The following is a 13,222-nucleotide window of genomic DNA, read 5'->3' as shown; positions in this document are numbered from 1 at the left end:
CAGACTCAGACAGAAAGGGACCAAGAGCCAGACAGATCCTTCTGACAGGAAAGAGAGGAAAACCCCTGGAAAAGCAACCCCTGGAGAAGCCTTGAGCAGAGAATTCAGGGCTCTGAGCCCACCCAAACCCTGCCAGGCACTGGGGGCTCCCTCACCTGGGTCTCGTTGAAGTCCTTGACCCCCACACAATACACGGTGGCCCCCAGGTCCCGCGAGCGATTCGCCTGCAGCGAGAGGAGGCACAGTCACCTGTGGGGAACTCGGGATATTCAGCATTTCCCACAGCAATCCATATGAAACTCTTCATCTGGGAACAAATCCCTTCTTCTGGAGTTTATTTTTAACTGGAGGTTTTATCCCCTCTCCTTGAAGTCTCAGCAGAGCTGAGTCAGGGGCTGCTGCTGTCAGTGGAGCTCACTTTAGATTTGTGTCTGCAGAGCACCAAAGTGGAGTTTTCTCACTGGGGAAAAACCTTTTCCTTCTCTTCTGCATCCACAGCAGCAAGCCCAGACCTTTCACTGTCTCCCTGGCTGCAAATGTGGAAGTCACTCACCTCCCTCTCGGAGTAGAAAAATAGATCCTCGTGGAGCTCCCCATCTGTCAGGGCGATGATGACACTGGCAGTTCTGTAACCTGAACACACAAAATCCTCTTCAGTCCCTTGGCTTTGCTGGGGTTCGTTAAACCAGCTCAGAAAACATCCTGCCTGTGAGCACACTCCAGGGGCAGAGCTCTGCTGCTATTTCAGACCCAGAAATGAGGCTGCAGCCATCAAAAACCCAGGGCAGTTTGTTCCTACTTAGCTCCTGATTTCATTCATGCTGTCAACTCAAGAAATCCAGAGGGGATTTTTCAGATTGTGATAAAAAAAGCTCAGTTTGGATTTAAATGGAGATGGTGGGAAAAGGACCTAAAATCTTCAAGATTCCTAAGAAACATCATTAAACCTTGCAGCCTTCCCTTCCAAACCTAAAAAGTTTTTACATCAATCACAGGGAAGGAAAGGATGAACATTTTTCCAGTTGTCTGCACTTAGCACTGGTTTTAATAATTTCTGGTTAAAAAAATCTTGTAGCTAACAGCTTCTCCATGCATTTGTGTTTCAGAAGGAGGAAGAAATGGCTGCATGAACCCTCCAGCAAAAGTAAAGCAGCAGTTTTGGTGAGGGTGGGCACCTGCAGCCAGCCTGGAACACTTTAATTCCAGCTCCTTAAAGCTCCACTTGTTCTTTTTCCCTTTCAGGAATATTTCCCTGACTGGCACCACATCCCTGCCAGAGCAGAAGCCGCCCCCACCCTTCCCACAAAGGATTAGCTCTGTTAAAGTTATCAGTTAAAGAGAAAAAAATAAGTATTCAGTGGATCAAGGAGGCCTCTCACCGTGAACATTCTCGTAGTAAATCTGTTCACTTGCCTGAAATTAAATCAGATCATTAGTAATTAATCAATAAGATCTGGGAACTTGTGGTGCAGCAGGAAGGGATGAGGCAGTGGGGATCCCACATTTGCAGCTCTGATTTCACACAGCTGATTCACAGAGCCAGGCTCTTGTCTGGGGTTTTTTTTTTGCATTCCTGCGAGGTCTCATCAGCCACACCACCCCCAGAGCTGTCTCCCAGTCTTCTCCTCTCTGAAAATCCTGCCCAGATCCTTGAGGAACATCCTCAGCCCAATGTTGATATCCCTCAGCAGCTCCAGATCAGCTGCTCCACCTGCAGATAAACCCCAGGCTCCTTTACTGAGCCTCTGCTGTGGGTTCACATCTCTGTGATGGGGCAGCTCTCTCGAGAGACAGACCCTTCAAACCCATCCAAACACCCACAAAAACATCCAAACAACCACCCTGCAGAGGCCAGGACTTCAGAAACTCCTGAGGGGCTAAAACATGTCCAAAACGTGCCCAGAACGAGGTCAGAGCAGGCAAGAAGGGCTGCAGGTTTTTGGCCACCCCAGGTGTGAGATGTGACCTCTCCCCTCTCAGCCCAGGTAGGACTGACACCTTTGCACCCTTCCATGGAGCCACGGGGGTCTCCACGCCACTGCCTTCTCCTGAGAGAAAAGATAACTCTGCCCACGAGAGCTGGAGGCAGAAATAAAGCGATTTATTATTATTATTATTATTATTATTATTATTATTTAGTAGAGTTTGCAGCTCCAGCGCTGAGCCCTTACACTGCTGGAGCCGTTCAGCCAAGGGAAGGGTCTCACCCACCCAGCAGAGATTCCGAACCAGCCCCTCGTGTCCTGCAGCTCCTGAGGAGCAGAGAAACCTCCCAGGCACCCAGCCTGCCCCAGTTACCCTCTCAAATCCTTCGTGCATGTAGGTGTCCCCTCCTGGCAGCACCTTCTGCAGCTCCTCCAGGCCCTGGCGGATCTGCTCCCTGCAGGGAAGGCACCACAGTCAGAGCCAGCAGCAAGTCCTGGCAGGTCCTGGCAGGTCCTGGCAGCCGGCTGGGGACGGGCAGGGCACAGCCAGGCTCAGAGAGGGAGGATAAAGGGTTAATTCGGGGTTTGCAAGGGGTAGGTGGCTCTCTGAGGATGTGGAACACGGAGCTGTGCTCCCACTGCCTGGGAAAAGCATCAGGACAGCCCGGAGGTGAATATCCACACAATCCATGTGAATATCCACACATGTGTCAATCCACACAATCCATGTGAATATCCACACAATCCATGTGAATATCCACACAATCCATGTGAATATCCACACAATCCATGTGAATATCCACACAATCCATGTGAATATCCACACATGTGTCAATATCCACACAATCCATGTGAATATCCACACAATCCATGTCAATATCCACACAATCCATATGTCAATCCACACAATCCATGTGAATATCTACACATGTGTCAATATCCACACAGGTGTCAATATCCACACAATCCATATGTCAATATCCACACAATCCATATGTCAATATCCACACAATCCATGTGTCAATATCCACACATGTGTCAATATCCACACAATCCATGTGAATATCCACTCAATCCATGTGAATATCTACACAATCCATGTGAATATCCACACATGTGTCAATATCCACACAATCCACATGTCAGTATCCACACAATCCATATGTCAATATCCACACAATCCATGTGTCAATATCCACACATGTGTCAATATCCACACAATCCATGTGAATATCCACTCAATCCATGTCTGAATATCTACACAATCCATGTGTGAATATCTACACAAATCTATGTCTGAATATCCACACAATCCATGTGAATATCCACACAATCCATGTGAATATCTACACGTGTCAATCCACACAATCCATGTGTGAATATCCACACAAATCCACGTGTCAATATCCACACAAGTGTCAATATCCACACAAGTGTCAATATCCACACAAATCCATGTATTCCTCCATTTCTTCCTCAATAAACGTTCCCTGCTCAGACTCCAGCAGCTGACTCGTACCTGGCTCAGTTTCCTCTCAGGTTTGCTGGTTTGAGTGTACAAACACCATCAAACAGCCACAGAAATCAACACCAGACCATGCTGGCAGCTCCAGTCCCAGATCCTGGTTAAGCTGACTGGGAGGCTGAAGCCTTTCCCAGGGCTCAGTGTTTGGGTTCTCCTGAGGAGTTCCAGGCTCAGTGGGGCAGGCAGAGATTTGTTGTTGCTCAGACTCCAATCTCTGGAATCCGAGCACATCCAGGAGCCTTTAATGCCAGATAAAAGCTCTCAGTGTGGGGTGAGTGAGCAAACTGCACGGTGGCTGTGGGACAGGGATGGGGTCACTGCAGGCAGGGCCAGGGGTCACTTCTGTCCCCACATTTTTGAACCAGAAAATTAAGCAATTTTCCAATTAACCATTTTTTAACCATTGGTGTGACCCAGAGCTCCCACTGTGGGGCTGAAGGCAGCACTGACACTCCCAAGGGAACAAAGCCCCTGCTCTTGCCAAGGGCTGAATTCTCAAACCTCCAAGAACCCATTTTGTACTGATTTCTATCACTATTTTGTACTATTTCTGTATTTTCTGATATCCCAACCAGCTCAGACACTCTCAGAAGGTTCCTCCTCTCAGGCACCCTTGCACACACCAAACCAAAGCTGGGCACAAAATGCAGCATTTCCTGTCATCAAAACTATCCTCAGAGAAAATCTTCAAATACACAGCAGAAGTTAAAATGCCAGTCCAGTCCCGTTAGAGCACAGTTTTCCCTGAAATTCAGCATTTTGTGGATGCTCAGCACCCTCAGCCCTGACATCCAGAGGCAGGGACAGCTCTGCCAGTGGGCTGAGCACAGCCCTGCTGCCAGTGCCCAGCAAAACCAGTAAAGGCAGCTCCCTCTGGGACCAGCTCCAGATCAAAATCCCACTCCAGCACTGCTGGGACAGCTGGGGAAACACGGAATTCATTCCCACAGGGGAAACATTTCAGCCCTGTAGCTCAGAGCTAAGATCTCTGCAGTGGGCTTTGCTCCTGGGCTGGGGCACAGCACGAGGCAGGGAACAGGTTTTGCTTTGGCAGCCAGTTCAATAAAATCGGTTTATTCTCTTTATCCCTGCTGCTGCAGCGAGTGGCAGGGGATGCTCAGGCTGCCTGAGATGCTCAGGCTGCCTGGGTTTGGGGACGTTTGCAGGGCTGGTGTGAGTGTGCAGGGCTCTGGGGGAAGGCAGCCAGCTTCCTCCCCATGGCAGCTGCTCTGGTATGTGATTTCAGACATCCAATATGTGAAACACATGCTGACTTATACACTCCACACATGTGGGATGTATATTTTTGCTCCACGTGGCAATGAAGTTAACAGAGGAAGCGAGAGCGATTTAAGGACCTCATCCAGCTCTCCTTGGAAGTCAGAAAAAGGACAAAAAACCCCTCCATCCTGTAGATTTTACTGGGATTAACTTGGGGGTCTGCAAGGGGCTGGCAGGAACATGCTGCACAGACAAGGCAACAAAACAAATTCCCAAAATTCGGCAAAAATTGCCAAAACCCCACAGCCCTGAATCATCCCTAACCGTGAAACACCTCCAGGGGAATCACATCCCCCTCTCTGCCCCAGGGAGAGGGTGGCACCTCTGCCTTCCAAGCCTGTTTTTATGGGGAGTTTCACCCCTTTTTTTTTTGCAGAAGCTCCCTGAGATGTCCCACTGATGCTCCTCTGACAAAATCCCCAACCCCTGGGGAGTGCAGGCTCCCCCAGTGTGAGCCAAAACTCCGCCAGAAGGACATTTAGGAGTTGAAATCAAGCAGGGAGCTGTGCCCTGGCAGCCCTGGGTGCTTTCCAGGAGGTGAGAGAGGGACTCTGGGTGAGATTGAGAAGCACAGAGGAGCCACAACACATCCCCAGCGGGATGGAAACCACTGGGGAGGGAGGAGGAGGAAGCTCCAAGGACACAGGAGCCTCCAAACCTCTCCTTACCTGTCCTCTGTCAGCCTCATCAGAATTGTCCCTCTGGTTGAGAACACAATGAAGGACATCCTCAGCTGGGGGCTGGAGGAGAGAAGGGAAGGGGATGAATTTGGGGTCTGCAGCAGGGCTGTGTGGAGCACAATCACGCTCTGCCATCCCAACCCAACTGGATGAAGATTTCTTTTGCCCTGGGCCTTCCTAGCCCAGGGAAACCTCGGGGAACCCTTGTAAAAGATGCAGAGAACATTTGTATCACAACCTTGGGATTGCTCAAGCAAGAGGAGCTTGAATGCATCCTGGTGTCACCACTGAGACAAGGGAGGGCTCCTTTTGTCACAACAAATTCCATCCCTGATCCTGAGGGGTTCCTCAGCCAGGCTCAGGTCACTCCTGAAAGCCCCAGGCTCTCCCTGCAGCCCAGGCAGCAGCTCAGGCACACGAGGATTCCTCCCCCAAAGCTCTGATCCATGGAATCAGGCAGGAATAAATGGGATTATTTTATCTCCCCCATTTCCCCCAGAACAGCAGGAATAAATGGGATTATTTTATCTCCCCCATTTCCCCCAGGACAGGAATAAATGGGATTATTTTGTCTCCCCATTTCCCCCAGAAGAACAGGAATAAATGGGATTATTTTGTCTCCTCATTTCCCCCAGAAGAACAGGAATAAATGGGATTATTTTATCTCCCCCCCCTCATTTCCCCCAGAAGAACAGGAATAAATGGGATTATTTTATCTCCCCATTTCCCCCAGGACAGGAATAAATGGGATTATTTTGTCTCCTCATTCCCCCAGGACAGGAATAAATGGGATTATTTTATCTCCCCCATTTCCCCCAGGACAGGAACGTGGGAAGAGCAGCCAAGGGAAGAAGCATCAGGAGGATTCTTCTCACCAGGTGAGGAAGCACCAGGAGCCCCCTGGCCACCAGCTCCCCCTGGGAAGGAGCTGGGAGCCCCAGAGGGACCTGCAGGGACCCTCACCTGATGAATTTGCGGGCCAGGTGCTCCACAAAGTGATAGATCTCGTTCCAGTGGTGCAGGACACTTCCCGACCTGGGGACACAAAGGCAGCAGGAGATGTCACTTGGAGCTGTCCCAGCCCTGTGTCCTGCCGCTGCTCAGTGACACCTTTGCTCCTCCTCTGCTCAACCCTCACTGCCCCTGCCCTTCCCTTCAGGAGAAATCAAACTGGAATTGGCATTTCCTGATAAACTCTGAAAAGCAGGGATAATTCCCACCCCGTGCAAAGGGCTTGAGCCTGCCCTTGGCAGCATTTAGGCTGGGCTTTAACCCAGCCTAAACCAAATAAACCCTGTTTGAGTGAGGAGCTGTCTCTCTGCACAATGTTCCACATTAATTCCACCCACTCACTCCCAAACCATCACACAGAGCTCTTAGCTCCAGCCTCTTCTGAGAATTACGTGGAGGAACAGATTATTAAACTTCTCCAGAGTTTCCACTGTGCCAGAGACTTTGAAAAGTCTTAGTCCACATCCCAATTCTGGTTAATTCTTTCACACCTCACTTAAAGACAAAACAAACTGATTTTGCTCCTCAGGAGAATAAACTGTAGGCTATAATGGGGTTGGATTATTCTTTATGTTGTAAGAACGAGGGGAAAATTCGGTTAATCAGAATTTTTCAGCACAAAATGCCCCTTCTGGCATAAACACTTCCATGAACACTGGAATATTAATACTGGAAAAAAAATTAATTTCTTTCCTAGAGTTGGAAAATAAATGTGTCATCACTTATTCAATCCATTGAGTACAATTAGAAATATTTATTGGGGAAATAACCGTCCCAGCTTCTAGAGAAAGTTCATTGATCTGCAGCCTGAGGGGGGAAAGAGGAATGTTTGAGATGGAAGGAAAGGGAAATGAGTTCTGCTTGAGCTCTGGGGGTGCCACAGGAGAGCCAGAGCAGGTTCCCCAGCCCTGTGAGATAACAAAAGCTGATTTTCACATCCTTCTCTCCTGATATTCCCAAAAGGAACAAGATCAGCTGAGTGGTCGATGCTTTAAACTGGCAATTTCAGAACAGGTTCATCATCAGGATGCCAAAATCTCTTCTGGAGCCAAGAAATGGGAATGAAACCCGAGTAAAGCGTTCTCTTTAGCAGGAGGGGGATCCTTTCTGTGCTCACTTTGTGCCTCTGGAGGGGATGCAAAGTGCAGGGAGACCCTGCAGTGGCTCTGCCCAAGCCCTGCCCTTCCTCCTCCTCCTCCTCCTCGCTGGGACAGAGCTGCAGCACCTCAAACCTCCCCAGGTCCTTCTTGCACTTCCTGGGCTCCACTTTTCCATTTCTGCGCCTCCTCAGAATAGCTGTGGGTTTATTCAGCTTGGATAAACCGTATTTGAAACACAAATTCTGTGAGCAGAAGAGTCACAGGCTCCAGCCCTCCCACCAAAGCCCACGTGAGTGATGTGCTCTGCAGGAGGACATCAAGGCTTGGGTCAGAGGATGATGCTGATCCAAAAAAACCTCCTTGAGCTTTCCTGGCCTTGCACCAACTCCCCAAATTCTGGTGGCTCTCAGAGATGCCATTAACCCAAGAGGTTGTGCAGCATCTCTTGACTGAGCTCTTCAAAAACAACACAAACCAGCCCAAAAATCATCCTTTGTCCTTCCAGATCCTCCAGGAGCAGCCCTGGAAGCACAGAGACACCCGAGAGGTGCCGCAATCCTCGGAGGAAACGCTCTTATCTCTTCACACCAGCGCTGCAGCTCACAGAGGGCAGAGCAGGACAAGGCTCAAAGCTCAGCCTCAGCTCAAGAACCTTCTCCTCCTGCCTGGCAGGGGGTGTGCAAAAAAACCCAAACAACTAATCACCAAATAGCCATGGATTTGTTAGGGATACGTTTTATATTGTTATATATTTATATATTGTTTATATTGTTATTTATATTGGCTTTTCGCAAATATTAAAGTGAATGTTGTGTGTGTAAGAATGAGAAATTTTGTTGTGTTAATATGGTTTTATTTCTCTTATTGATGAAATTTAGAAATAGTGGTATAATACATTTTATGTATTTAATAATAAATTATATAATTAATTATATAATTATATATATAATATATAATCATATATAAATTATATATAAATTAATAATAAAATGTATAATACATTTTATGTATTTAATGTTAGGTTATGGCATGGTATTAAAATAAAAACTGTTTTTGTTTGTGTAACCCAAAGACTGAGAAAAAAAAAAAGATACAGAACTCCTGCATTTGTAAATTCTCTTATCCAGATGAAAACAGCAGTGACCAGAACTCTGGTGGGGAGGAATTTATTGCATTTCTGGTGTCAGGGAATGTAAATCTCAATTTACATCCAAGAGGATTGATCTATTGGGAAGGGGGTAAGACAAAAATAAACAGAAGAACCCCAAAAATCCTAAGAAGAATGTCTGAATATGTATGAGAATTTGTGGATATTAATGAGAATTTATGGATATGAATGAGAATTTATAGATATTAATGAGAATTTATAGATATTAATGAGAATTTATGGATATTAATGAGAATTTATGGATATGAATGAGAATTTATGGATATATATAAGCATTTATGGATATGCAGCAAGGTTCTGTTTTTAAGGGACAATCCTTTGTCAGTGAGGTGAATGCAGAGACACCCAGCCCTATCTGTATATATATTTTTATATATAAATATTTATAAATATTTATTTATATATTTATATAAATATTTATAAATATATTTTTTTTTTCTCCTAATTTTTTTTTTTTTTTTTTTAGTTTAAATTCTATAAAAATGATGTGAACCTCGTTTTTCACAGATTCAATTTCCACCAATCAGCAGAAAAAGAGCAGAGAGCTCACTCAGCCCTGGCTGGAAGGGATTCCTGCCCACTCCTTCACCAAGGAATGGTTTTCTAAGCTGCATCACTGGATTAAAAACCTCATTTCCACAGGTTCTGACTGGCAGGGATTTCACACACGAGCTCAGCTCGCTGCAGCTGCCTGCCCTGGGCAGAGTTTGAGTTAATTACATTCCTTCAGGCAACAAGAAAAAGACACAGAAATGCACAAATTTCTCCACCCTGCCTTGCTGGCATCCCTAACGCAGAGAAAAATCATCCCTGCACATCCTGCCAGGCTCCTGCCACCCCAGCAGAACCCACACCTTGCTCTGGAGGCAGATCTGTGATCCTGGAACAAAGCCTGGCTCAGGGAGGAGCAGGGCTGGTTCTGGATCTCCTCAGCATCCCCAGCTTTGTGTTTGTTCCTCTGAGAGCAGCTGAATTCTGAATTCTGTGTGAAATCAGCTGAATTCCCCAGCTCGCAGCTCTGCCCCAGGGGAGGGAGGGAAATTGAGATTTTGCCATCAAAGGACAAGAGGAATGGTCTGTGGAGGGTTCCTCAGCCAGGGCATGGAAACAAGATCTTTAAAGATCTCCCAACTCAAAGCAGTCTGTGATTCCATGAAAGTGTTAAAGGATATGTGAGATATATAAATATAATGATTATATCTATATATCCAACTCTATTTTATAAATAACCAGCCCCTCCACAGTAAATCTCCCATCAGGGGTTAAACAAGCAATCTGAAGTGGTGCACTGCCCTCAGGAACAGCTGGAGACACTCAAGGCTCCACTGGAGAGCAAGGAAATTGTTATATCAGAATTGTTGTATCATTCCTGCACCAGCAGAACCCCGGGAATGGGAGTTCTGGTGGATGTGATAAAATGGGAATCGTGGATTTTGGTGAACTTTGGGGCCTGCTGAGGTTGCATGAGCTGAGAGGGGAAACACAGCACGAGCATGAGGTCTGAGAAATCCTTCAATCCTGCTTCAGCTTCCAGGGAAAAGCAGCACAAATCACGCTCTGGGTTTGTTTGGGGTTTGTAGCAACAGAGTTATTCCAATTAATAACTAACCCTAACAACCCTAATTAATAACCCAACCCTAACCCTAATAACTGCAGAGCAGCAAAATGAACAAGCCAGGTGGATCTTTCCACTGAATAAAAGGAATAAAAATCTTTTCCCTGGAGCACCAGGACTGGCACACTGAGGCAGCCACTGCCTCATGCTTTGATTTTTACCCAGTATTCTGCAATAAATATGGAATTCCAAGTAAATGATACAAATGGAATGTGGGAGCTACTGCAAAACACTCCAGAGGATCAGGCAGAAACTTCATCTGTGAGGGCTCTTGGCAACGTGCAAATACTTTCCTGTCTCTGAGATTTATGGTGATTATGGTCAGTGCCACGGCTCTGGCAGGAATCACCTCCAGAATTTCCAAACCTTTGGTTCCAAATAACGGCTCTTGGTCAAGGAAATCAGGAGAATCCTTTCAGCCAGTGTTTTTTATGGTTTTTTGGGTTTTTTTTTTAAAGATTGGTGTATTGCTTTAGTGTGGAGCTTCCCGAAGCTCAGCACAAAATGATTCCACGTTGCTCCGTCCACATCTGAAAAAAAGCAACGCTCCTGCAATGCCAAGGAGGTGAAACTGCCACAATTGGGGATGAAAAAGTGAGGCAGGGACTCAGCACAAACAGCTGAACAGGCAAAAGATGCATTTCATTAAGAGAAGAAACAAAGAGAGTGTGACTCAGCCAGGGAAATAAAGCAGTTTAAAGGTGGTGCTGGAGCTGCTCTCCATCCCTTGTGAAGGGTGTAGCCCCTCTCAGGGCTGGATTTTCCCTGGAATTGCTGCTTTGGGCACGGCTGAGGGGGCAGAGGGACAGGGACACAGCTCAGGGGGCAGAGGGGAAGGAGCAAAGCTGAGAGTGAGCTCTGCCTGCATCTCCCCAGTTCCAAATCCCCTGGAATTGCTGCCTGCATCTCCCCAATTCCAAATCCCCTGGAACTGCTGCCTGCATCTCCCCAGTTCCAAATCCCCTGGAACTGGTGCCTGCATCTCCCCAATTCCAAATCCCCTGGAACTGCTGCCTGCATCTCCCCAGTTCCAAATCCCCTGGAACTGGTGCCTGCATCTCCCCAATTCCAAATTCCCTGGAATTGCTGCCTGCATCTCCCCAGTTCCAAATCCCCTGGAATTGCTGCCTGCATCTCCCCAATTCCAAATCCCCTGGAACTGCTGCCTGCATCTCCCCAATTCCAAATCCCCTGGAATAACTCTGCTCTCCTGGGAGCCTCAAGCTCCCCAGGAATCCAGGGCAGAACCAGGGGGCTGCTTTACCCAACTCCAGAGCACACAAAGCTCTGGTGCTGGAGGTTTCCAGCCATGGGAGAGCAGCGGGATATTTGGAGCCACCAAAGTCACCACAAAAACAAGGCAGGAGTGGCAGAGGTCCCCTGGGGACACTTCTACAAACCCCAAACCTCCTCAACAGCCTCGTGTGCCTCTCCAGACCATGCAAAAGAACAAAGTCAGACTGACTTACTTGTCCAGAATGAAATACAAATCAAAGCCTCCGTAGCAGGCAGGACCCCCATTCTCTCTCTTCCCACCGTGCCCATCACAGGTGAGGGTAAAAACTGCCAGGAACACACACTTGAAGCCAAATCTCACAATGCTTTGTTTTGCAATGGCCATTATATCCAGAGAGCAGGAGAAAAAGAAATCTCTTCTTCCGAGGCTCCTTTATTTCACAGCTTTCCCCACCAAAGCCATCCAAGGACCTTTAAAAGGTGTAAATGTAAATGGAATTCCTCAAAACTCCGCTCGCAGCAGTTGTCCACGGGAATTGCCAGACTTTCCCCCTTGTTTCCCCTTCGCTTCTGTTTCTTGGTTTCAGATTTCAGGATGCACAATGCTGTATTTCACTGGGTTTTTTTTTTTTTTCTTTTAAAGGGACCCTCGGTCTGTGGCAGCTCTTGGGGAGCAGCAGCGTTGTTTGGTGAGAGCAGGAGCAGCCTCCCTCCTCCCAGATCCTCACAAAGACTTCAGAAAACCCAGGGAGGGCTCGTGGCTTCCCTCCCCACACACTTAATTATTATTGTTATTATTAAAGATGGCAAGCTGTGCTGTTCCTGAGCAGGAGGAGCTCAGAGGATGCCATCTCGTGGAGCAGCCTCTGGTGTGCAGTGGATTTCAGCTCTGAGCAGCCCCAGGACTGGGACAGGAGGATGAACCTGAATCCCATCCCAGCCCTGTCCCTCGGGCACTGCCAGGGGTCCAGGCGAGCCCCAGCTGCTCTGGGAATTCCACCCCAGCCTCGGAGGGAAGAATTCCCTTCCAACCCCGGCCTCCTCCATCTCAGGGCCGCTCCCCTTGTCCTGTCACTGCATTTTCAGACACAGGAGAAGTGCAGAGACCTCTTTGCCCCCCACACAGGAACCCCCTGGGTTTAAAACCCCTTAAACACAGAAGTGAAAAGCCATTCCAGGCTCCATGCCCTGTGTTTTCCCAGTCCTGAGGAGTATTTGTGCTTGTGAAAGTCTGTCCCAAGTCACCATCCTCACTGCAGCCTCTAAAGCCTAAACTCTGTCTCTTCCAGGGAAACCCAATGGAAAATGTGAATTCCTCTCCACTCACCTCTCGTTTCCTTGCACAGGCTCTGAAAGCAGAGCAGCTCAAAAGGGGCAGAATTCCTCAGTGAGGGATCCCCTGCACCTGCAAAAGTGAACCTGGAGGCACCAGGAGCTGCCAAACCTCCCTGGCAGAGCCCTGGGCCACCCCCAAATCCCCAAATCCCCAAATCCCCAACACCTGCTGAGCAGAGCAGCTCCAGAGGGGTTTAAGGGGTGCACCTGAGTCAGGCTGCCCTGAGCTGATCAAAGCCCTGAGCTGATCAAAGCCTTCAATTTGGCTTTAAAATACCCTGAACTAAAGCTGGAGCTCGGATTCTTTGTGTGGCGAGCACAGCTGGAACGGGGCACAGCTGGAACT

The 13,222-nt window shown here is 47.8% G+C and overlaps 1 protein-coding gene across 2 annotated transcripts in view; it reads right to left on the bottom strand.

The window, feature by feature from the left end:
• ANTXR1 (ANTXR cell adhesion molecule 1) overlaps positions 1-12,994 on the bottom strand; it is a 45,701-nt gene extending 32,707 nt beyond the window's left edge. Inside the window, exons 1-8 of one of the 2 annotated variants that reach the window (XM_086865226.1) lie at positions 12,869-12,994; positions 11,775-12,012; positions 6,375-6,446; positions 5,400-5,471; positions 2,299-2,380; positions 1,380-1,413; positions 554-633; positions 156-224 (exon numbers count right to left, since the gene is read on the bottom strand). In XM_086865226.1, the coding sequence (XP_086721352.1) occupies positions 156-224; positions 554-633; positions 1,380-1,413; positions 2,299-2,380; positions 5,400-5,471; positions 6,375-6,446; positions 11,775-11,926 (561 nt within the window). In that variant the 5' untranslated portion in view covers positions 11,927-12,012; positions 12,869-12,994. Of the gene's footprint in view, positions 1-155; positions 225-553; positions 634-1,379; positions 1,414-2,298; positions 2,381-5,399; positions 5,472-6,374; positions 6,447-11,774; positions 12,417-12,868 lie in introns of those variants that run through there. The other variant, XM_086865225.1, reaches the window with a different exon arrangement.
• Between the last annotated feature and the right edge of the window lie 228 nt (positions 12,995-13,222).

Source organism: Cyanistes caeruleus, chromosome 29 (genome assembly GCF_971803275.1).
Source record: "Cyanistes caeruleus chromosome 29, bCyaCae1.hap1.1, whole genome shotgun sequence".
In the NCBI taxonomy this organism is placed as follows: domain Eukaryota; kingdom Metazoa; phylum Chordata; class Aves; order Passeriformes; family Paridae; genus Cyanistes; species Cyanistes caeruleus.
This window is presented reverse-complemented; position numbering and strand designations above follow the sequence as displayed.